This window comes from Budorcas taxicolor, chromosome 3, assembly GCF_023091745.1.
Source record: "Budorcas taxicolor isolate Tak-1 chromosome 3, Takin1.1, whole genome shotgun sequence".
Taxonomy (NCBI): Eukaryota; Metazoa; Chordata; class Mammalia; order Artiodactyla; family Bovidae; genus Budorcas; species Budorcas taxicolor.
This window is the reverse complement of record NC_068912.1, coordinates 45980908-46004536: the sequence shown is the minus strand read 5'-3', so window position 1 is coordinate 46004536 and position 23629 is coordinate 45980908. Positions and strand designations below refer to the sequence as shown.

Below are 23629 nucleotides of genomic sequence, written 5' to 3'. Positions count from 1 at the left end.
TTACAAGGACTGCAATAAAGACAAGCATTGAAATATGTATATTACCATATGTAAAATAGATGACCAGTGCAAGTTCCATGCATGAAGCAGGGCACTCAAAGCTGGTGCTCTGGGACAAGCCAGACAGATGGGGTGGGGAGGGAGGTGGAGGGGGATTCAGAATGGGGGGACACATGTACACCCATGGCTGATTCATGTCGATGTATGGCAAAAACCATCACAATACTATAAAGTAATTAGCCTCCAAAAGGAAAAAAAAATAATAATAATTTTAAAAATTAAAAATAAAAGTAAACAAAACACTATGTCTGGACCCACTAGACATCATAAGCAATATAATCATGCTTACAAATATTTTGGACACGGGATTTGCAAGAATATAAAAATAAGTAATTTCATCTGCTTTAAGAAATTATAGGTAGACTTGAGAAATAAATAAAAAGCTAACAGGCTTTTTAAATGTAAAAAAGAACTCCTAGAAATGAAAGATAAAATTGTAACTCAATTTTAGCAGGCAATTTTAAGAACATATTTGAAACTGGTGAAGAAGGTTTTAGTAAATTAGAAAGTAGAATTGAAGGAAATGATTTAAAATGTAACCTCCAAAAAACAAAGAAATGAAAATTCAAAAAATAAGTTGAGTCATAGACAATAAAATAAGAATATTTAACATATATCTAATGAGAACTCCAGAAAATGAAGTAAAGACAATGAAACAGTCCCCCAAATGATGAAAGATATCAATCCACAGATTTAAGAGTCATAACGAAAACAAAGCAAAATAAATAAAAGAAACCCATATTGATATAAATAACTGTAACACTGTTGAACACTAAAGGTTAAAAGGTCTTTAAATCAGCCACTCTCCAAAGATATTATTCTGAAGCGAGCAATAACTAGAATGCTGGTGACATTCAAATAGCATGCATGACATCAGACACTAAAGTGATACTCTCTGAGAGGTGTAAAAAATAACTGCAAATCCTCTACTCTATGCACAAAGTATTTTATGAGAGTTAAGAAATGTATGAACATTTTCAGAAACAAAAAGAGTTGGTTAACAGCATGTCCTTACCAAAAAAGATTTAAAGAACTGATATTTATTCTGAGCACAAATAAACTGCTTTTTCATGGAAATCTAAACAAGAGGGAAAAATACTGAAGAAAACTGCCAACAATTTGAATAAAACTATTCCAAAACTCTATTAATAAGTATATAGTAATTAACATACAATAATAAAGCATATAATTTTATTGATCAAGTTTTAAAAAGAAAGTATTTTTTTATAGTCCAATTTTTTTTTTAATTTTTATTTTTACTTTATTTTACTTTACAATACTGTATTGGTTTTGGCATACATTTACATGAATCCGCCATGGGTGTACAAGAGTTCCCAAACGTGAACCCCCCTCCCACCTCCCACCCCCGACCCCACATCATCCCTCCGGATCATCCCTGTGCACCAGCCGCAAGCATCCTGCATCCTGCATCGTACATAGACTGGCGATTCAATTCTTACATGATAGTATACATGTTTCAATGCCATTCTCCCAAATCATCCCACCCTCTCCCTCTCCCTCAGAGTCCAAAAGTCCACTCTACACATCTGTGTCTCTTTTGTTGTCTTGCATACAGGGTCATCATTACCATCTTTCTAAATTCCATATGTATGTGTTAGTATACTGTATTGGTATTTTTCTTTCTGGCTTACTTCACTCTGTATAATCAGCTCCAGTTTCATCCATCTCATTAGAACTGATTCAAATGTATTCTTTTTAATAGCTGAGTAATACTCCATTGTGTATATGTACCACAGCTTTCTTATCCATTCATCTGCTGATGGACATCTAGGTTGTTTCCATGTCCTGGCTATTATAAACAGTGCTGCGATGAACATTGGGGTACATGTATCTCTTTCAATTCTTGTTTCCTCGGTGTGTATGCCCAGCAGTGGGATTGCTGGGTCATAAGGCAGTTCTATTTGCAATTTTTTAAGGAATCTCCACACTGTTCTCCATAGTGGCTGTACTAGTTTGCATTCCCACACTGTTCTCCATAGTGGCTGTACTAGTTTGCATTCCCACCAACAGTGTAAGAGGGTTCCCTTTTCTCCACACCCTCTCCAGCATTTATTGCTTGCAGTCATTTGGGTCACAGCCATTCTGACTGGTGTGAAGTGGTACCTCATTGTGGTCTTGATTTGCATTTCTCTAATAAAAAGTGATGTTGAGCATCTTTTCATGTGTTTGTTAGCCATCCGTATGTCTTCTTTGGAGAAATGTCTATTTAGTTCTTTGGCCCATTTTTTGATTGGGTCGTTTATTTTTCTGGAATTGAGCTGCATAAGTTGCTTGTATATTTTTGAGATTAGTTGTTTGTCAGTTGCTTCATTTGCTATTATTTTCTCCCATTCAGAAGGCTGTCTTTTCACCTTGCTTATATTTTCCTTTGTTGTGCGGAAGCTTTTAATTTTAATTAGATCCCATTTGTTTATTTTTGCTTTTATTTCCAGAATTCTGGGAGGTGGATCATAGAGGATCCTACTGTGATTTATGTCGGAGAGTGTTTTGCCTATGTTCTCCTCTAGGAGTTTTATAGTTTCTGGTCTTACGTTTAGATCTTTAATCCATTTTGAGTCTATTTTTGTGTGTGGCGTTAGAAAGTGATCCAGTTTCATTCTTTTACAAATGGTTGACCAGTTTTCCCAGCACCACTTGTTAAAGAGATTGTCTTTACTCCATTGTATATTCTTGCCTCCTTTGTCAAAGATAAGGTGTCCATATGTGTGTGGATTTATCTCTGGGCTTTCTATTTTGTTCCATTGATCTATATTTCTGTCTTTGTGCCAGTACCATACTGTCTTCATGACTGTGGCTTTGTAGTAGAGCCTAAAGTCAATGTTAATTAGACAAGGAAGAGCTAATTAGAATTGCAGTACCTTAGTCTATGCCACAAGACCCACTCAGATTGGGCCCTGGAATGACACAGACCCATAATATTTAGCTGTTGTAAAATTTAGGAAAAAATGACATATTTAAAAATTACATTATTTAAAAATTGGCATCATGACTGTAAGGGGAACTGACACACAAGTTCAGAACTATTTATATAAACCAAATGGCAGATTGAACTCTGAAGGATAATGACTTGTTAGTTCTCTAGGAGCATCACCTAAAGTTTTTAAAAGCTGTTCCCTTGAACACCATCTTACGGCAGGTAGGTAAGTTTCTGTCAGTCTTCTTGGGGTGCACAGAGGTGCTCCAAGTACCATCTGATAATAAAAGTGTGGGAACTAGCCTTGGGTATCAAAGGAAACCTGAAATCTCAATTATCACATTTTGTTTTACATATCTAAAATATTCATTTTTTAAAAATTACTGATTAGTAAATTATGGACTTCCTAATACTTTTTTCATTTACTTACTTCTCTGTCATAAAAACGAGGGGTACCTAATTGGCTTTACTTTATAGGCAATGGCAAGCCACTGAAGCTTTTTGAACAGGGTACAATATAATTAAAGCTATGATTTTAGAAAATTATTCTGAAAATGATCAGTATTTTACTTGATAATGGTATAAACCACGTGGCGATTGAAACTGAAAAGCAAACCCTAAAGTAGGATGGACTAAATCTGTTGATTGTAATTCTGCTTTATAATACCTGCGCACGCATGTGCATATACACACACACACGTACATCAAGAAAACATTAATAAAACTATTGTCGTCAATAATATTTATCAATAAATAATGCTGGTTAAATTGTGCTGCTTCTCTGATTTCTAGTTACTTTCAACAGGAATCTATGATAAGAGCCTTTTATGTGACACTGAGTCAGTTTTTTTCTAATGTATATTATTAAATGTATTTATCTAGCTATAAAAGCCACTAAATCTATATAGAGTCTGTAAAGTCTATACAGACTGTATACAAAACGTATACAGATTCTGTAAAATATACAAGTCTGTGGAGAAGCCATTGCTTTACAACTTAATGTAAAATTTTGAAAAAGAAAATAATTATTTTTTATTAGAAAAGAAAGGATTGTGTAACTAAGGAAAAAAAATTTTAAGTCAGTTTTTCACTACCTTTATAGGGTGACCTTATGAATTCTTACATAATGTAGTGGGTTTTTTTTTTCCAAAAGAAAACTATCCAAAAATATAACCCTTGTTTACAGTTTGATGAATCTGAAATGTGTACTTTCCATTGAGAGATACAATTGCAAAGAACAACCTGCATGAAACAGAGAAAAACTGACCAAGGAGGTACAATAGAACTGAGTGTACCTTTAGAAACTAGAGCTGTAATCCAGTTTGTAAAAAAATAAAGAATGGAAGTATTGGTCTAAACTCCACTGAATCACAGAAACCTAACACAATACAATCCAAGTGACATGATTTTCTCAAAAAGGCTCAAGGCTCATTGAGTCTGGTGATTCAATTACCCTCTGAACCTGGAAAGAACCCCCCTCCTGAGTTGAGGTCCACTGGTAGAGCAATGTAGGACAGCCTACATCGTACACCTGGTAAATATCTTAAAAGCTGCAGGCTTTAAAGTACAACAATCTCTTACCTTTTATGATTGCTACAATGATTCTTCAACAAAATACTACTTACAATAGAGTTCCTTAAATGTCTGGCATAAGATTACATTTTCAATTAAATACCCCCAAATATCTTCTCTTCATATGGAAATTTATTTAAATAAATACCAAAGTGCAATGCTTCATCAGGTAGTAAGAAATATGAACAAACTAATGAAACAACATTATCCTAAAATAGAGATGATTCTGATCTTACTTAGACATTTTATAAGTTTTTCAAAGAATACCATTATTCTCATTTTCTTTTTTCATATAAAATTTTGTATAGGTTGAATAATTATGCTATACACTAATTAGAATCAAAATCACTACTAAATTATAGATTCTCTAGGGAAAATTTAGCTAGCATGGATCACAATTCTATTGCCTCATGCTTAAAGCCAGGAGTGCAACCTAAGATATAATTTTAGCCAAAACTCTTTCTACTTCAAATTTTGAACATTTTATTTTATTCTTTTTCTCATGAGATTTCATATACATGCTTCACATAAATTATTTTTTTTCATATATAAGTCAGAGATTCTGTGATGATAAATGTTTATGATATTTCATTTAATAAATGAGATCTCTTTTCAGATTTTATCTTCTTAATTACAAAACAAATACAGAGCATTAGTGATTTCCTACTATCTACAGAATTAAGTCTCAAATATTGAGCATAGAATTCAAACATTTTCACAACTTAAAATCAATCTAAAAATAAATAAATAAATAAAATCAATCTAACTGCCTTGTCTCTTTCCCATCACTCTTCTTTATGTAATCAAGGCTCCATTCTAGCCACACTGAATTTATTATATTTCCCTACACATGCCATGTATAGCCCACATTCTTGCTTTTTCATATGCTGAATAATCTTCTTAAACTGAATGGTTTCAGCACTAATCACATTGAATTATCAGTAGGTTTTTGTGTTGTTTTGTTTTTTTAATGTGTCTGGTTTTGCTCAGAGTTATAATTTTCAGAAGGCAAGGTCATAGCAGGGATCCTTTTCACCCAGTATTTGTCACTGAGTTTGGTAGATAGTAGATGCTCAATAAGTAATATCAGAAATAAAAATAGTAATCACTTGTATAGTATTTAACATATTGAATGAATAGAAAAAATAATAATAATCCCATATCAATAAAATATTTGTTGAATAATTGCCATATCAGAGATTTTCACATGAAAATATTATTCAGTTCACAGCACCATCCTGTAAGACAGATGCTATTCTTCTTTCATAAATGAAAGTGAAGAGATAAGTCATTTTCCTTGGGTTCACAGAGGTTCAATGCAAAAATTCAACCTGGACTTCAGATCTGACCATGTAGATTAATACCACATCCTATATCTAAGTAATAACCTCTAATTCTTTTGAAATCATAAACCTAACTTTTTTTTTATATTTTTTGTATTTTGTATTTTGGTTTTTTTTGTTTGTTTTTATTTTTTTATTTTTACTTTATTTTGCTTTACATTTTTAAATCACTGACATACTGAGAAATAATCTTTATATTTAAAAAGGTACCAGTTAGTTAAAGGGGCACTCACTGGATTTTAGCAGCATTTTAGCAAATAAGTACTAAATCCTGTGAAAAGAAGCGATCTCTACATCCTTACGGGAAGATGCCTTCAGTTTTTGATCAGTAGTTAAAGGATAGGATCCTTGGCTAAGAGTTCATAATGCTTCTTTCACAAATAAAAGATACTATTCATCATTTAATCAATCAACCATTATCTTGTTTACTAAAAACTGGGCTTAGCCTTACACTGATTTAAAAAACAACATAAAGATCAAAATTCCTTTTTTTCTACTAATGCGCATAAAAGTCTGTTTTCTATTTTTTCGTTGTTGTGGGGGTTTTGGTTAAAACGCTATCAGTCTCTATGAATTATTCCAAGTCTTAGACAACTTCCTTTGATTTGTTTCAGGGCCCCAGAGTTAATATTAAAGTACATTTTAAAACAAAGATATCAAACTTGAAATGTGTTTTGATAGTCAAAGACAGTTCCTATCTGTAAGCATTTAGCATGCTTAAGCTAGAATCAATCTATTCAGTGAATGCTTTGTATTAAAAAATGATTCAATTCACCACAAACTAATTTTTAAGATAATAAACAATGAATACGGATTTCACAATAATCATTATCACAACTAGGAAGAGACTAATTAATAAAATGTGCCACATTCTCACATGCCTACAGAAATCATACTTTTAATACTTTAACTTAATTTACTAAGACAAGCTTTATGCTTTAATCATGGTAATAATAGAGAACAAGATCAAAGGCTGTTATTAATTTTCATTTGCAGAGCTAAATCCAAATTTACCTTGTTTGAGATACTCGTGATGAACGATTTGATATCTAGATTTGTTGGACAGCTCTTCTGACAGGGGGCATCTGCACATTTCAGGCATCTAGGGAATAAAATAGCTGAATTAAAGAAACTGTCAAGTAACATTCTATATATTCTCTACCATAAACACATTCAGAGTTAGTATCTGGTAAGAACAAATAAAACTATATTATTTTTAGGAACAAAAAGTGTTTAAGCAATAAACAAAGAGTACTTGTGTTTCACTTTTTGCACACATCCTAAGGTGTATAATATAGCACCATTCAGGTAAATAGCTATCCTTTCCCTTGGTGTTCCTCCTAGAGTTTAAGAAGATCATATTTACTTAAGATACATGATTCATCCATTTACTAAATCAGTATTTTCTGGATCTCTCATTGCACTGATAATGCTTAGAGAATAGAGTCTTTTTATTGTTGCTGTTTGTTTATTTACATACTGCAGGATCTTAGTTCCCTGATCTAGGGTCTAACCTGTGTCCCATACTGTGGGAGCACACTGTTTTGACTACTGGACCACCAGGGAGGTCCTGAGAATAGAATCTTTTATGATGACAGTTTTGTATGTCTTTTAGACAGTAGTTATTACACAAGTGCAAAGAAAAAGATCTCCTTTTACCACTTGTAAATTCCTTTCTTCCTCTCTTTATCCCTTCCACTTATCCTCCCACCTCTCTTCCCTGACTCCTTCTTCCTCTCTGATCATCCTACCCTTTCTCCATTTTTTTTTCTTTAACATACACACTATATACACAGCAATTGGGCTTTGTAGTAGATACTGCAATGCATAGACCAGATTCCCTGCCTTCCAGACTGAAACATTTATTCTCCCAGCTGCTGTGCTCTCAGGTAAAGAAAACAGGCTGAACCAAGGTCATGCCACCTTCCCAGGGGCAGCGAGTTTCCAATAACAGGTCACTGGTAGTAAGTAAAGACCCATTCTCCTTGCCCCTACTTGGGGAACAAGTCTTCAGGGATGCACTGCAGCCTTTACTGTGGCTATGTCTGTCCAATCTTGATTACATCACTCTTATACAGATATATGGACTTCCCTGGTGGCTCAGATGGTAAAGCGACTGTCTACAATGCGGGAGACCTGGGTTCGAGCCCTGGGTTGGGAAGATCCCCTGGAGAAGGAAATGGCAATCCACTCCAGTACTATTGCCTGGAAAATCCCATGGACAGAGGAGCCTGGTAGGCTACAGTCTATGGGGTTGCAAAGAGTCAGACAATGTATATCTTCTAATAAACTTTCCATATACTAATTTCATCTGGAGAAGGCAATGGCACCCCACTCCAGTACTCTTGCCTGGAAAATCCCATGGATGGAGGAGCCTGGTGGGCGGCAGTCCGTGGGGTCGCTAAGTCAGACATGACTGAGTGACTTCACTTTCACCTTTCGCTTTCATGCACTGGAGAAGGAAATGGTAACCCACTCCAGTGTTCTTGCCTGGAGAATCCCAGGAATGGGGGAGCCTGGTGGGCTGTCATCTATAGGGTCGCACAGAGTTGAACACGACTGAAGTGACTTAGCAATAGCAATACTAATTTCATATCAGAATTTGCTTCCTGGAGAAACAACCAGAGACATGTTCAGACTTTAATGTGCCTAAGAACCACTTGGAAAGCCTGATAAATGTCATAATTTCCACAGAGAAGCCCCTCTTGAGTTTCAGTTATTGGCCCTTGTTATTTAGTCGCTCAGTTGTTTCTGACTCTTTGCAATCCCATGGACTGTAGCCTGCCAGGCTCCTATGTCCACAGGGTTCTCTAGACAAGAATACTGGAGTGGGTTGCCATTTCCTTCTCCAGGGGATCTTCCTAGTTCAGAGATTGATCCCACATCTTCTACACTGGCAGGCGGATTCTAGTTAATGTCCTGGGAATCTGCATTTTGCTGCCACTTGCAATGACTGCCCTTTATGGTGATTCTGATAAACATGATTGGAGCCACACAGTGAGAATCACAATTCTATAATTACTACTTTAGGACTGCAACCACTGGCTAGGGTAGTCTTTAATTTCTACATTCTTATACTTTTTGTGTATTCATTTGATAAATATTTAATGAACCCTTGTTACATGTTAGAACCTGGGATATGAGGTTATAAAAATGATGAAAAGGACAACCATGGCCCTGCTCTCACGGACCATGCAGTTTGGAGGAAGTTCAAACATATAAAAGGCATTTGTAGTGTCAATGTGGTCAGTGTGAATTTGGGTAGAAACAGCAAGCTAATAGACCATATAAGAGGAACAGCAGTCCAGGAGGGAGAGGTCAGACAAAGCTTTTTGGGAGAAATAATACATAAAGGGATGCTTGAAGAATGAAAGGGCATTAGGCGAGTGAAGGAGGGTGGGACTTTGAGCAGAAGATCACTCGAGAAAACGACCAAAACATAAAAACAGTATGTGCCAAGGACTAGAAAGAAAAGAACATGACAGGGTAGGTAGACTAATGGAGTCTGGTCTGGCATAAAGTGAGAGTGAGAATAGAGAGGAATTAGGCTGGTAACCTAAAATTTAAGATACATCATTGTCACATTTGTCAGAAGACGAGAGTTCTCTGAGAATCTCCCTCAGAATGAGTCCCACGTTGCTCAGTGACAAAGGTGACGAGCGAGCTCATTTTCTATCCACTTCCACGTGTAAAGACGTTGGTTCATTTCCTTTGAGAAAACAATACCAGTCTCCTTGTCATTCTTTTGTCAATCAGAGAGTCCTCTTCATTGTCGGGACCAATTTCTCAGTGCCTAATTAATATCTTGTTTTTAAATCTGATCTCTTTTCTCTGGTTTGTGCCCTTAGCCTTCTCTCTAAATTAAATTTTACACAATGAGGACCGAAAGCTTTTCATAATCAATTGTCCTCTCTGAAATGGAGTCATTAAACCTCTCCCCTATCATTTCTCTAAATGCCATTGTTAGACTCACAGCTATCATTCAGTTGAATTCCTATCTTCTAATACTTAAGATTTTTTTTTTTCCCCTAAAACATTGTCACTGAGTTTAAAAAGAATTTCTTGGAAATTCTTCCTATGATCAGTAGCACAACAATCTAAAAAGAAATTTAAAAAAAAAAAAAGGTCTATTTGGTCCTCGATTCTGAAATATAACATATAGGTTAGCTTCACATGGATAAACATGTTGTAGATTAATAGTGTTTGAAAGGATATCCTATTATGAGGCAAAATAAAGTAGCTAAGCTAAAATAAAAAGCTATAAAATAATATACAATAATAAATATCTTCTGACTTGTAAAAGTCATTTTGACAGTTTTTTAAATATCTGCAATTCCACAAGAACAAAACAACAAAAATACTTATGATAAAGATATAGACAGACAGACAGACAGATAGAGGATTCTGGCTTTCCCTAATAAGGCACAAGTTTTTGGCTTTTCTTTTTTCTAACACCCAACTTAAATATAAGGCAATTAAAAAATAAAGTTATAATGTCAGCAGGTATGAATGAGCCAAATTAATGCAAAGTGTATTTTTCTGTTCTTCCAGAGAAATCTTAAATTTAACATAAACAGATTCACTTAACAGCACTGACAACGTAAGGATTTTTAGTTGTGGTTATTAAGCCTCTTTACCAAATAACTCTCCTTTTATTATTGAGCTAGTTCACAAATAACAGCTGTTGGAAATGTCAGATGTTAATGAGGCAGGGCAACGCAAACCTGAATTGTAGCATTCTTTTTTTCTTTGGTGCCATGAATATGCCAGAATGGGCAGACTCTGATAATAATACCATCTTGCAATTCTCTAAGCGCTCTGCAGACTAAAGTGCATCAGGCTGCCATTAATCCCACTTATCACTCTGACAGCTCAGTAATTACACTACTGCTATAGCCAGGTAGTCCTAATAAAATATCAACCACTGCAGTGGAATGCATACTGGTGAGATGTTTTATTAAACTTGGGGGGGTTGATCATCAAGTGACATTAGTGTTGACCTATTTTTCTATTTGACAATAAATTATCCTTTGACCAAGCCATAATAGATATTACAGAGTGCATTTACTGTACCAAATCAGAAAGGTACTGCATTCCACTGATGTAGGCAAATGGTGTAAATAAAATAGCAGAAATGCATGGCAGAATGGTATTACCTAAATTGCTTGAAATGATTGATACCATGAAAAACCACAGACACAGTACTTAGGGGAATATGTCAACAATTATTGTAAACCACAGTTCTACATAAATTTTTCGTTAGAAGTGAACATTTAAATTACGCTTGTTTTTATCTTCAGTCATTTAATTCCCCTTTTATGTTTCAAAGTTATCCTTTTATAGTGCCGTTTATTTTGAAATGCATTGTAAGAGGCAAAAGTTAATTCAGATAAACATTCATGTAATATTTTTAATCCCCAAATAATTACATTTATAAGGAGTATATTAAGTTATTTTAAAGCAACAAAACATCTTAGATTTTTTCCTAGTGATGAACTTCTTTCATTTTCATATTTAATAGAGAACATGACAATAGATTTCATTAAAAAGCAAAATATAGAATCTTTAAAATGTTAATCCTTCATGATTCAACATCACCATAAAAAATGTATGAAAAATTTAGTACCACTATTTAAGGGACAAAACTATTAAAGATATATTTATCCAGTATCTTTCTCTAGGGAAAGAGAGCTATGATTCCTCTCCCCAAATATCAGTGAGGCTGGAGAGTTTTATTCTATATTATGACACCAAAAACATTATAGTGAGTAACAGAAGCAGCAGCATTTCATCTTTCACACATTTAAGAATAGACACCTGCTTCTTTTATTGTTAAGCATCCATAACAGTTGGAATAGTAACCTAGGCTTGTTAAAGAATTTTCTAATCTTTGAGTCTAAATAATTTCTTTGCCAGTAAAAATAAAAAAAATCACACAAATATATTTGAAAGACTCTAACCTCACATTGCACTGTCTTTGGGTTTTATTTGTTATACTTTGGTTCAATCAAGCCAGCATTGTTTCATCAGATTATGTATAATCTATATTAATTGATATAAATCTAACAAGGAAGTTAGCATTTACATTAAAAATTATTTTAATATTGATTTTGGTTTTCCTCAGATCTTTGACGTTCAGCAGCTTTATCTGGAAGGTCTAACTAATTCAAATGCAGCAATGGGTACACGATGTAACTTCTCTACCCTATAATACCAGTGTAGGCAAATCTATAGTCTAATATCCTTCCCCAGCTTCACAATAATTTCTACTGAAACCAAGCAGAATGGAGTATCAGATTGAATGGAAAGAGTGTGAGTCAAGAAATGAAGGTTAAACGTGTCATACCTATGTCTGAGTTGCCCAGCTTACCCAGTGATATATCTGGAACCCAGATATGGTCATAATAAAAGGACCCCAAAAAGGATGGTTGGCATCTTTAAAACATGATATCAATCCAATGTTCTGATACATCAAACACTCAAGGGCTATTCTCAGATCAAAGTAATTCTTTCTGCTTTCTCAGTATTCCATTAACAGCCATTCTTATACTTCTCTGTTTCTCTGATTACACCACAAGTTCTTATTAACTCATGCATATTTGAAACTAACTTTTAATACCCCTAATATGCTTCCCAGGTGGCGCTAGTGGTAAAGAAGCGACCTGCTAATACAGGAGATATAAGAGACTCAGGTTAGATTCCTGGGTCAGGACGATTCCCTGGAGGAGGATATGACAACCCACTCCAGGATTCTTGCCTGGGAAATCCATGACAGAGGAGGGTGGTGGGTTACAGTCCATAGGGTCTCAAAGAGTTAGACAAAAGTGAAGCAACTTAGCAATTAGCAATATGCATCTTGGCCCAGTTTCTACACTCCACTGGGTTGGAAAGCTATGGCAAAACTACTTACAGTAACTGAAATTTTCATCCTGTGCACCATTCTGCCTTTTTAACCACACCAATGATATTCATGATTTAAGGCTTTTAATATATATTTGATTGTATAGGCTAACAACAAAAATATTTTTAAGTAAAGCTATTTATCCACTAGAAATCTCCATTCACATGTTGGTGTTTCAAGACAGTTCAAAAGAAGCAAAATTTAGAATAATACACAATTCACACAACTGATGCTCAAAACATTTTGTTGGATGATCATGAATATATAAATAGAATATAGATATAAATTTTTCTATAATCTTCCTATAGTCTGACAGAAAATTATTGGTTTTCTAATAGTAATGGCTAAAAACAGTATATTTTACATTTTCGGTATAATTTGAATTACATGAAGGAACTTAAAGTAAAAAAATTAATATTCATTTTTACCCTTTATATGTAACTGATTCTTAAATATTAATAAGACTACTTTTATTTCTGCTTCATTGATGAAAAAATTGAGGTTCCAGAAATCTCCCAGAGGCATAATGATACAAGTGGCTAAAGCATTTGAAGGAAATACTAGAACATATTTACCATCTTATACTCAGGATTAGTCCATTCATGTATGAAGGCGGGTTAAAATTTTAAAAGATGATGTTTTACTGACCTTATACCTTGGCATCATCAATGCCTCTTTGCCACAGTAATTTGAAGACTGAGAAAAAAAGCAGTTAAGAAGTCTCAGCTAGAGAAAGCTATAGTATCCTCTCTCCCGGAGTCCAATTTTAGTTTAAGGAAAAAAAAAAGAAAAAAGCAGAAGGTAGTTTTAACCTTATTCTCAAGAGACTTCTCAAGTCAAGATGAAAACATTAGAGTTTTATGATATTACACGATTTTGAAGGCTAATTCTATTACAACTTTAAACATCTTTGATACAGACATACCTACTGAAAAGATAGTTTTCTAAAAAGCTTTGTATGCTACGAAAACCTCAACAGCATAAGAAACCATTAATGTGCACGCATCTTATCCTGTAAGCAAATAAGACACTTCTATAAGAACTTAGCACATAGTACCACCTGGAAAATTTTAAACATATTGTTGTATTTTACTACACAAAGAGACCATCATCACGAGTATCTCAGAATATTGTTCTTAAACTTAGATTTTTCTCTTTCTTACAAGGGCAAATCAGACTTTAAGTTTCTGTTTTTGCTGTACAGAAGTGGAATAAGAAGAATGTGGTGGAATCAATGTACATTATAGGCTTCAGGAAAAGTCACTGTAAGGAAATAAACACACATCATGCATATATACATAAGACAGCACTAATTAGGTATGAAAAGAGAACTAAGCATGATTAAAGGAAGTGGAGTCAGTCCTTAAAGTTTTCAGAATCTACTGGGGCTTAAAGACACTAGAGATTGAAGTATTAAATAACAAGTCAAGATTTAAATACCAATACCAAAATCTAAGGGTGTGGCAGGAATGGTAAAGAACCTGCCTGCCAATGCAGGAGGCAAAAGAGATGCAGGTTTGCTCCCTGGATTGGGAAGATCCCCTGGAGGAGGGCATGGCAACCCACTCCAACACTCTCACCTGGAGAAGCACATGAACAGAGGAGCCTGGAAGGTCCATAGGGTCACAAAGAGCTGGACACAACTGAACTGACTTAGCACATACACTTGAAAATCTAAAGAAAATATGTGTATTTGCCAAATGCAGGTTATAGCAGTGAAGGGACAATGACCCCCTTTCTAATTTTTCTCTGCTACAAAGTTATTCAAAGAGTACAAAGTCATAACTTACAAATGAATTGTTGAAATGGAATAAAGAATGCTATTATGTAACAAATACTAAAAAGTAATATTACACATTCACAAGTTTTAAAAATATGTCAGTAACACAAAAGCACTTAAGTAAATGAATACAGAACAAATCAGAGTATTTATTAAATGTTTCTCTGCCCAGTAGATAGCTAGGCCCTAAAATCTATGGTATAATTTGATCCTTGCCACTTGAAGCTATAATAGAGGTATACTTTGATTGAAAAAATAGAGAATACTATAGATAAAAGTCCTTCTTCATGTCCTGGATGGATGGTGTCCTTGGCAAAACTCTCTTGGAAACCATTCTTTATTCAACTTAAAGATAGTAGGGATTGAAAGTATTCAAAGTGATTGAAGAAGATGGCCAGACTAAAGAAGATAGAGAGCTTCCTCCACCTTGCAGTAACGAGATAATGGTAAGTCATGTACCTGAATAGGGTTCAGTTCAGTTCAGTCGCTCAGTCGTGTCTGGCTCTTTGAGACCCCATGGACTGCAGCACACCAGGCCTCCCTGTCCATCACCAACTCCCAGAGTTTCCCAAACTCATGTCCATTGAGTAAGTGATGCCATTCAACCATCTCATCCTCTGTAGTCCCCTTCTCCTCCTGTCCTCAATCTTTCCCAGCATCAGGGTATTTTCAAATGAGTCACCTCTTCACATCAGGTGGTCAAAGTATTGGAGTTTCAGCTTCAACATCAGTCCTTCCAAAGAACACCCAGGGCTGATCTTCCTTAGAATGGACTGGTTGGATGTCCTTGCAGTCCAAGGGACTCTCAAGAGTCTTCTCCAACACCACAGTTCAAAAGCATGAATTCTTAGGCACTCAGCTTTCTTTATAGTCCAACACTCACATCCATACATGACTACTGGAAAAACCATAGCCTTGACTAGATGGACCTTTGTTGACAAAGTAATGTCTCTGCTTTTTAATATGCTGTCTACATTGGTCATAACTTTCTTTCCAAGGAGTAAGCGTCTTTTAATTTCATGACTGCAATCACCATCTGCAGTGATTTTGGAGCCCCCAAAAATAAAGTCAGCCACTGTTTCTACTGTTTCCCCATCTATCTGCCATGAAGTGATGGGACCAGATGCCATGATCTTCGTTTTCTGAATGTTGAGCTTTAAGCCAACTTTTTCACTCTCCACTTTCACTTTCATCAAGAGGCTCTTTAGTTCTTCTTCAGTTTCTGCCATAAGGGTTGTATCATCTGCATATATGAGGTTACTGGATATTTCTCCCAGCAATCTTGATTCCACCTTGTGCTTCTTCCAGCCCTGTGTTTCTCATGATGTACTCTGCATAGAAGTTAAATAAGCAGGGTGACAATATACAGCCTTGATGTACTCCTTTTCCTATTTGGAACCAGTCTGTTGTTCCATGTCCAGTTCTAACTGTTGCTTCCTGACCTGCATATAGGTTTCTCGAGGCAGGTCAGATGGTCTGGGTTACTTTATTTATAGGAAATAGCTAGCATGAACAAGTCAGATAATACAAAGCATATATGTATGATACACAGTGTGTGTGCACACACCTAGACTTACATGTACCCAAATATTAATTACTAAGTGATTAAATGTGCTTGTTTGTACAAAGCCTTTAAACATATTAACCCAGAAAGCACAGCAGAAAGTAAGAGAACAAGTTCTGGGTTTTGATGTCCACATTTAATTCCTGACATAGCTTTACCTGTGTTATGATGTTAGGCAAATGACTTAACCTCTCTGAGGATCCGTTTTCTCATATGTAAATGGAGATAATAACTTGTACTTCAGAGGTTTGTTGTGAGAATGTTAAAATATTACACACTTACACCTAATAGTATGTACTCCTTTAGTATTTAATAGTCATTCTCTATAATTCTCAAAATGCTCTGAAAAGTTACATATTGCTTTCTCTCCTTTAATGTGAAAGGGGTCAGTGAAGAATCACAGTTTAGTGTTTTATAATTATCTACATGTATTAAACACAGTGGATTTCTGACCAATATAAACATATGCTTTAAATCTTCATTTTCTCCTTATGAGATTTCAGAAGAAGCAGAGTATTTACATTTCAGGAAAATCAGAGAGCCTTCTCAAACAGGTACTTATACTGGAGACGGCAGAATAAGTAGGATTTTACCATGGACCAAGGAGTCTACCAGAGCTTAATACTGAGACCAAGTTTTGGATGCATATGTGGTTCTCCATATTCCACATGCTGCTGCTACTGCTACTAAGTCGCTTCAGTTGTGTCTGACTCTGTGCGACCCCACAGATGGCAGCCCACCAGGCTCCACCGTCCCTGGGATTCTCCAGGCAAGAACACTGGAGTGGGTTGCCATTTCCTTCTCCAGTACATGAAAGTGAAAAGTGAAAGTGAAGTCGTTCAGTAAGTGTCCGACTCTTCGTGACCCCATGGGCTACAGCCTACCAGGCTCCTCCGTCCATGGGATTTTCCAGGCAAGAGTACTGGAGTGGGTTGCCATTGCCTTCTCCCCATATTCCACATAGCAGCTACTATACAATGGGCATTTTACCTGCCCGGTAATATGGCAGGAATGATTGAGAGGAATGAGGGGAAAATAACATCTACTGCCTAATATCACTCATTAAAAAAAAAAAAAACAGAGTATGGGTTCAACCAGGGCAGAGAGAATAATCCAACATTGGTTCTCCGTATTTATGCTTGTAGCTGGCACATGTACAGTTGCTCACAGATGCTTATGGAAAATTCCTGTTACTGCATTTCTTCAGGGATCAAACTGCTAAAATGCATGTCAATCTCATCAGTGATCCAGTGTTATTTATACAGAATCCTTTCCTCTGAGGCTTCTTGTTGTTTCTTTATGCTAATAGTATGAGGCAAACATATTCTCCTCCCCAAAATAAGCGAAATTAAAGATGATAGGTTGGGCAATTCAATATACTGTGAGGTTTGAGCTTTTAAAAAATGGATATATCCTAACTAAAAGTGTAACTGATCTTGTTATGAATGTATACTTGAGAAAGTAATGAAAGCAATGAGTAAATATGAGAATCCTTGTGAAAGAGACTTTCCTTTCTTGCTGAACCACATATTACCTACCAGTACTTCTATATTTCCAATGCCTGTGTAAGGCATATTTCTCCCTTTCCCTTTTCCATTGCTACCACCTGAAGAGATAGTGACAGAGTATTTCTTACCCTCCAGGGTAGAGTAGCACTTTGCCCTAACAAAATATGCTATCTATGAACAAATAAAACATTTCCTTAGATAACTGTTTACAATTAAGAAAATATCTATGATTTATATACAATTTAAATTTGAATAAGGTGATGGACAGGGAAGCCTGGCGTGCTGCAGTCCATGGGGTCATAAAGAGTCAGACATGACTGAGAGACTGAACTGAAATGAACTGATTGAATATACATGCGATCACATACACTCATAATAAAGATCAATCACATGCTTAGTCTGGAGAAGGAAGTGGCAACCCACTGCAGTATTCTAGCCTGGAAAATTCCATGGATGGAGGAGTCTGACAGGCTGTGGTCCATGGGTCGCAAAGAGTCGAACATGAGTGACCAACTAACAAGAACAACAACATGTTTAGTTAAGCATGCGGGCATTTTGAAAAATCCAAGATTTGCAATACATCTGCAGTCTAACCTGCTAGTTTTAACTACAACAAGCCATACGTAATTATTTCTCAAACCAGCATATTGTTGCTGAGCACAATTGTGGTTCCCCTCACATTCTAGACAGCTGTTACATGATGCTCAATACACTTTTGATCCTTTACAGACCTTAGAGAGAACTGGGTGACAGTACTGACAGTTTTTATTATAGCTTTCCTACTACTCAATAATCTTATTTCACCTGGACTATTTCCCCAGTAGTGTCATAAACTCTTTGATTTATATTGAGACTCCTTCCAGGCTTCTTAGAAAGAAGACATTCTTTTTCATAACATATCCATATGATGTGCAAATTATATTTTCAAACTTTGAAGCACCTGTTATATGTTTATCTTAATGTCAATGAAGCCCCCTTAGGAAGGCCAACCAAAAAAAGTAATTTATATTAGTCATAGATGCTTTAAAAGCAAAATTTTAAGCAAATTTCAAAACTGAGAAAGCTTTATAACTTGTGAATTTGCAGGTAATTTCAGAAAAAATATAAGAATAATAGTAATGTTGGCAGATTTTTATCTGATTTGTAATAAACATGTAAAAGAGAAACAAAGTCAAACAGTATAATCTATAAATAAAATACAGTTCCCAGGTATGTGGGATATATTGATCATGAAAAAAGAACATCTGTGTAAAAATGTATGGAAGATATTCATTTAAAAATATACTAGACTTACTTAATGTAAAAGATAATTTTGTCCAGTATTTTTGTCTTTGTAAGTGCAACAGTTATTGCAATACTTGAGGTGATAAAAGAACAAATATGGAGAACAATCACCATCCTTGAATTTTCTACCTATTGGTACTAGTATTCAGTTTCATCTGTGGAGCCCATAAAAATTGGTCTAAAAGCTTTGCTTTATAAAAATAATGTCACTCCTCCTTATTTAAGAGTAAAAGCTTTAAAGCATACTTTAAATTTAAATATTCATTCCTTTTACATAGTTAAATCTATGTTGATTACCCTAAGTAAAAGAAAACTGCATTCAGCACAAAAAAATTTTAAGTAAAAGAAAACTGCATTCAGCACACAAAAAAAAATTTAAGTGTTATACACAATCCAGCTGATCTTTTTAAAACCCATAACTGATTATGACATTCTCTTGCTTAAAAGGAGAACTGGCATACAGTACAATGGCCTTTGAACTTGGCCCCTGCCTACTGCATTCCTCCAGCTCCAGCTGCAACAACTGACCGACCAACTCTAGAACTCTGTAGTTCTGTGACCAGGTCATCATTTTTCAGCCTCTGTGTATTCCAACATGATCTTCCCTTGCCTGAAGAGCTGCAGAATTCATCTCCAATGTCTCTCATGGCGCCCCCTGGTTCTTACCATTTTCAGCTTCCAGAGCACCCCGTGGATTATTTTATGAAAGTAATGAGCACACTGGATAATAACAGCTGATTTTCTGGTCTCTCTGAATCCTTCTCCACCAAGAAAATGATTGGGTTCCTTGTCTTTGTGGTAGGTCTGCTTGGAAATAAATTAATTTTAAATTGGCTGAAAAAGCCAACCAGAATTTTGGAAATGTACCAGGCATTTCTTTTAATGTTTTGGAAAACAATTTCAATAACTTCCTTTCAAACTTATGTAAATAATATACGCATACAGTAAAAGATATTTATATTTGTTTTCATTTATTTAGCATGAGTTGCTATATGCCAGTTGTGTTCTATGTGTTTTATAAATACTAACCCATTTAATTTTCATAACCACTCAGTGAGGAAGACTTAAATATTAATTCACTATGGCTTGATGAGAATCTGATGTGGTAGAAACTTTTTATTCTCCTTTTAAAGACAGTAAGGCACAAAATTTTCTTCTCTGATTTAAGTGTAAAATATTTTATTGTCTATTTCTGTGATCCTGGTGATCATTAAGCTAACAGACATAAAAGGAATGAAACTAGGTCATTTGTAGAGATGTCGATGGACTAAGAGTATCTCTACAGTGTGAAGTAAATCATACAGAGAAAAATAAATATCATATATTCATGCATACATATGGAATCTAGAAAAATGGTACAGAGGAACCTATTTGCAGGGAGGAACAGACACACAGACTTACAGAATGGACATGTGGACACGGGCTGGGGAAAGGGAACTGAGACGAACTGGGAGATCAGGATTGACATACATACCCTACCAGCGTGTAAGACAGACAGCTAGTGGGGCGCTGCTATACAGCACAGAGAGCTCAGCTCCGCGCTTTGGGGTGACCCAGAAGGGTGAGATGGGGGAAAGGGAGGTCCGAGAGAGAGGATATATGTATACGTATAGCTAATTCACTTCGTTGTACAGCAGAAACTAACATAATATTGTAAGGAAACTATACGCCAATTTTAAACAAAGTTAACAGACATTTCTCAAAGGCCTGTGATTCCCAATTTTCTCTTTTAAAATCAAAACAGTGTCTGGTGAAATCAGGGCTTGCCTACAGGTTGTGGAATGGAAAGCCAGACTGAGGACTCTTATCTCGGTCTGATGTTCTCCAAAGTCAAGACTGTGGGTATCATAATTTCATTTCTGCAGTAGTTTCCATAGTGATAGTCACAGTGAGAATTTGAGAAAGTTTCTGATACAATACAAAAAACAATATATATTGTAGACCTTCTTATACAACATATGCCACACATGGCTGGTTTCAAATGCAATCTAACAAAACTCCTTATCTGCTTCACAACGTACCCAGCAATAATACTTACAGAGCATGTAATCCTTTACAAAGCATTTTTTATACTAAATTACCTACAGAGATCACTAAGATTAATCTTCTCAACAAAAATACCAGATAAACAAAGAAAAACAATTAGAAACAACCTAAAGATATCAAAAACATGAGTCAAAATAGGTAAAATGTATTCAACATCTATAATCATTACCAGTCTAAAATAATTCTGTCACTATATAGCATTTGCAACATTATATATTAGACAAAGAGACTCCAGGTAAGACCTAAATTGCTCCATTAAAGATGTTGTCCAGACCACTATTACTTCCCACTAGGTTTTGAATGGAGTGACTTATACACTATTTCAGTCCTTGGGAGTTTAATGTCTAAGTCAATGATGACATCTCACATGAAGAATATGGAGAAATTTCAGGAAATTAATGAATATGAGAGAAAAACAGATAAGAATATAAATGTTTAATCTTCTTAATTTAATTCATATCTTAAGGTGGACCAGGGTTTCAGACAATAGCACTGCCTGGAAATGAACTAATGTGATGACAGTCTGATCATTATTAGAATATTTTGAAAAAAATTAGCCTAGAAGCCAAAGGATACAATAAAGTGAAGTTGCTCAGTTGTGCCCGACTCTTTGTGACCCCATGGACAGTGGCCTGCACCAAGCTCCGCCGTCCATAGGATTTTCCAGACAAGAGTACTGGAGTGGGTTGCCATTTCCTTCTCCAGGGAATCTTCCCGACCCAGGGATCGAACCTAGGTCTCCCTCATTGTAGACAGATGGTTTACCATCTGAGCCACCAGGGAATGTTCCGATATAAAACCTTGAACACGGTCATGAAAATTAGCTGCCTACAGCATATTATTTAAACTCTAAAAGCAGGAAAATAAAAAACTAAAGATAAATCATATATTTATTTGTGTAAACAGAGAAAATTCCATTGACTATACTTTTAATCAAATTCCTTATGATTATATAGTGAAATTAACAAATAGATTCAAGGGATGAGCTCTGATAGACAGAGTGCCTGAAGAACTATGGACAGAGGTCTTTGACATTGTACAGGAGGCAGTGATCAAGACCACCCCCAAGAAAAAGAAATGTAAAAAGTCAAAATGGTTGTCTGAGGAGGAATTACAAACAGATGAGAAAAGAAGAGACGTTATAGACAAAGGAGAAAAGGAAAGATATACCCATCTGAATTCAGAGTCCAAATACTAGCAGGGAGAGATAAGGAAGCCTTCCTAAGTGATCAAAGCAAAGAAATAGCGGAAAACAACAGAATGGGAAAGACTAGAGATCTCCTCAAAAAAATTAGAGATACCAAGGGAACATTTCATGCAAAGATGGGCACAATAAAGGACAGAAATGGTATGGATGTAACAGAAGCAGAAGATACTAAGAAGAGGTGGCAAAATTACACAGAAGAATTATATAAAAAAAAAATCTTCATGACCCAGATAACCATGGTGATGTGAACCAGACATCCTGGAGTCTGAAGTCAAGTGGGTCTTAGGAAGCATCCCTATGAACAAAGCTACTGGAGGTGATGGAATTCCAGTTGAGCTATTTCAAATCATAAAACATGATACTGCTAAGGTGCTACACTCAATCTGCCAGCAAATTTGGAAAACTCAGCAATAGCTACAGGACAGGAAAAGGTCAGTTTTCATTCCAATCCCAAAGAAAGGCAATGCCAAATAATGTTCAAACTAACACACAATTGCAGTCATCTTACACGCTAGCAAAGTAATGCTCAAAATTCTCCAAGCCAGGCTTCAGCAATACATGAAACAAGAACTTCCAGATGTTCAAGCTAGATTTAGAAAATGCAGAAGAACCAGAGATCAAATTGCCAACATCCTCTGGATCATCGAAAAAGCAAGAGAGTTACAGAAAAACATCTATTTCTGCTTTGTTGACTATGCCAAACCCTTTGACTGTGTGGATAGCAATAAACTGTGGAAAATTCTGAAAGAGATGGGAATACCAGACCACTTGAACTGCTTCCTAAGAAATTTGCATGCAGGTCAAGAAGCAACAGTTAGAACCAGACATGGAACAACAGACTGGTTCCAAATTAGGAAAGGAGTACATAGAGGCTATATATTGTCACCCTGCTTATTTAACTCCCATGCAGAGTATATCATGAGAAATGCCAGGACAGATGAAGCACAAGCTGGAATCAAATCTGTCAGGAGAAATATCAATAACCTCAGATAAGCAGATGACACCATTGTATGGAAGAAAGTGAAAAGGAACTGAAGAGCCCCTTGATGAAACTGAAAGAGGACAGTCAAAAAGCTGGCTTAAAACTCAACATTCAGTGCTCGCTTTGGCAGCACATACACTAAAACTGGAACAATTCAGAGATTAGCATGGCCTCTGAACAAGGATGACATGCAAATTTGTGAAGCGTTCCATATTTTTTGGACACCTTATCTTTGAAAAAGGAGGCAAGAATATACAATGGAGAAAAGGCAATCTCTTTAACAAGTGGTGCTGGGAAAACTGGTCAACAACTTGTAAAAGAATGAAACTAAAACACTTTCTAACACCATACACAAAAATAAACTTAAAATAGAATAAAGATCTAAATGTAAGATCAGAAACCATAAAACTCCTAGAGGAAAACATAGGCAAAACACTCTCTAACATA

The 23629-nt window shown here is 35.7% G+C and overlaps 1 protein-coding gene and 1 non-coding gene across 2 annotated transcripts in view; one reads left to right on the top strand and one right to left on the bottom strand.

Moving 5' to 3' along the window:
* DPYD (dihydropyrimidine dehydrogenase) overlaps window positions 1-23629 on the bottom strand; it is a 934615-nt gene that overhangs the window by 715646 nt on the left and 195340 nt on the right. Inside the window, exon 4 of the mRNA XM_052637354.1 lies at window positions 6925-7012. Within this exon, the coding sequence (XP_052493314.1) occupies window positions 6925-7012 (88 nt within the window). The remainder of the gene's footprint in view (window positions 1-6924; window positions 7013-23629) is intronic.
* On the top strand, window positions 23297-23400 carry LOC128045839 (U6 spliceosomal RNA). Its single transcript, XR_008199174.1, has one exon. It is a non-coding gene; the product is annotated as a U6 spliceosomal RNA (small nuclear RNA).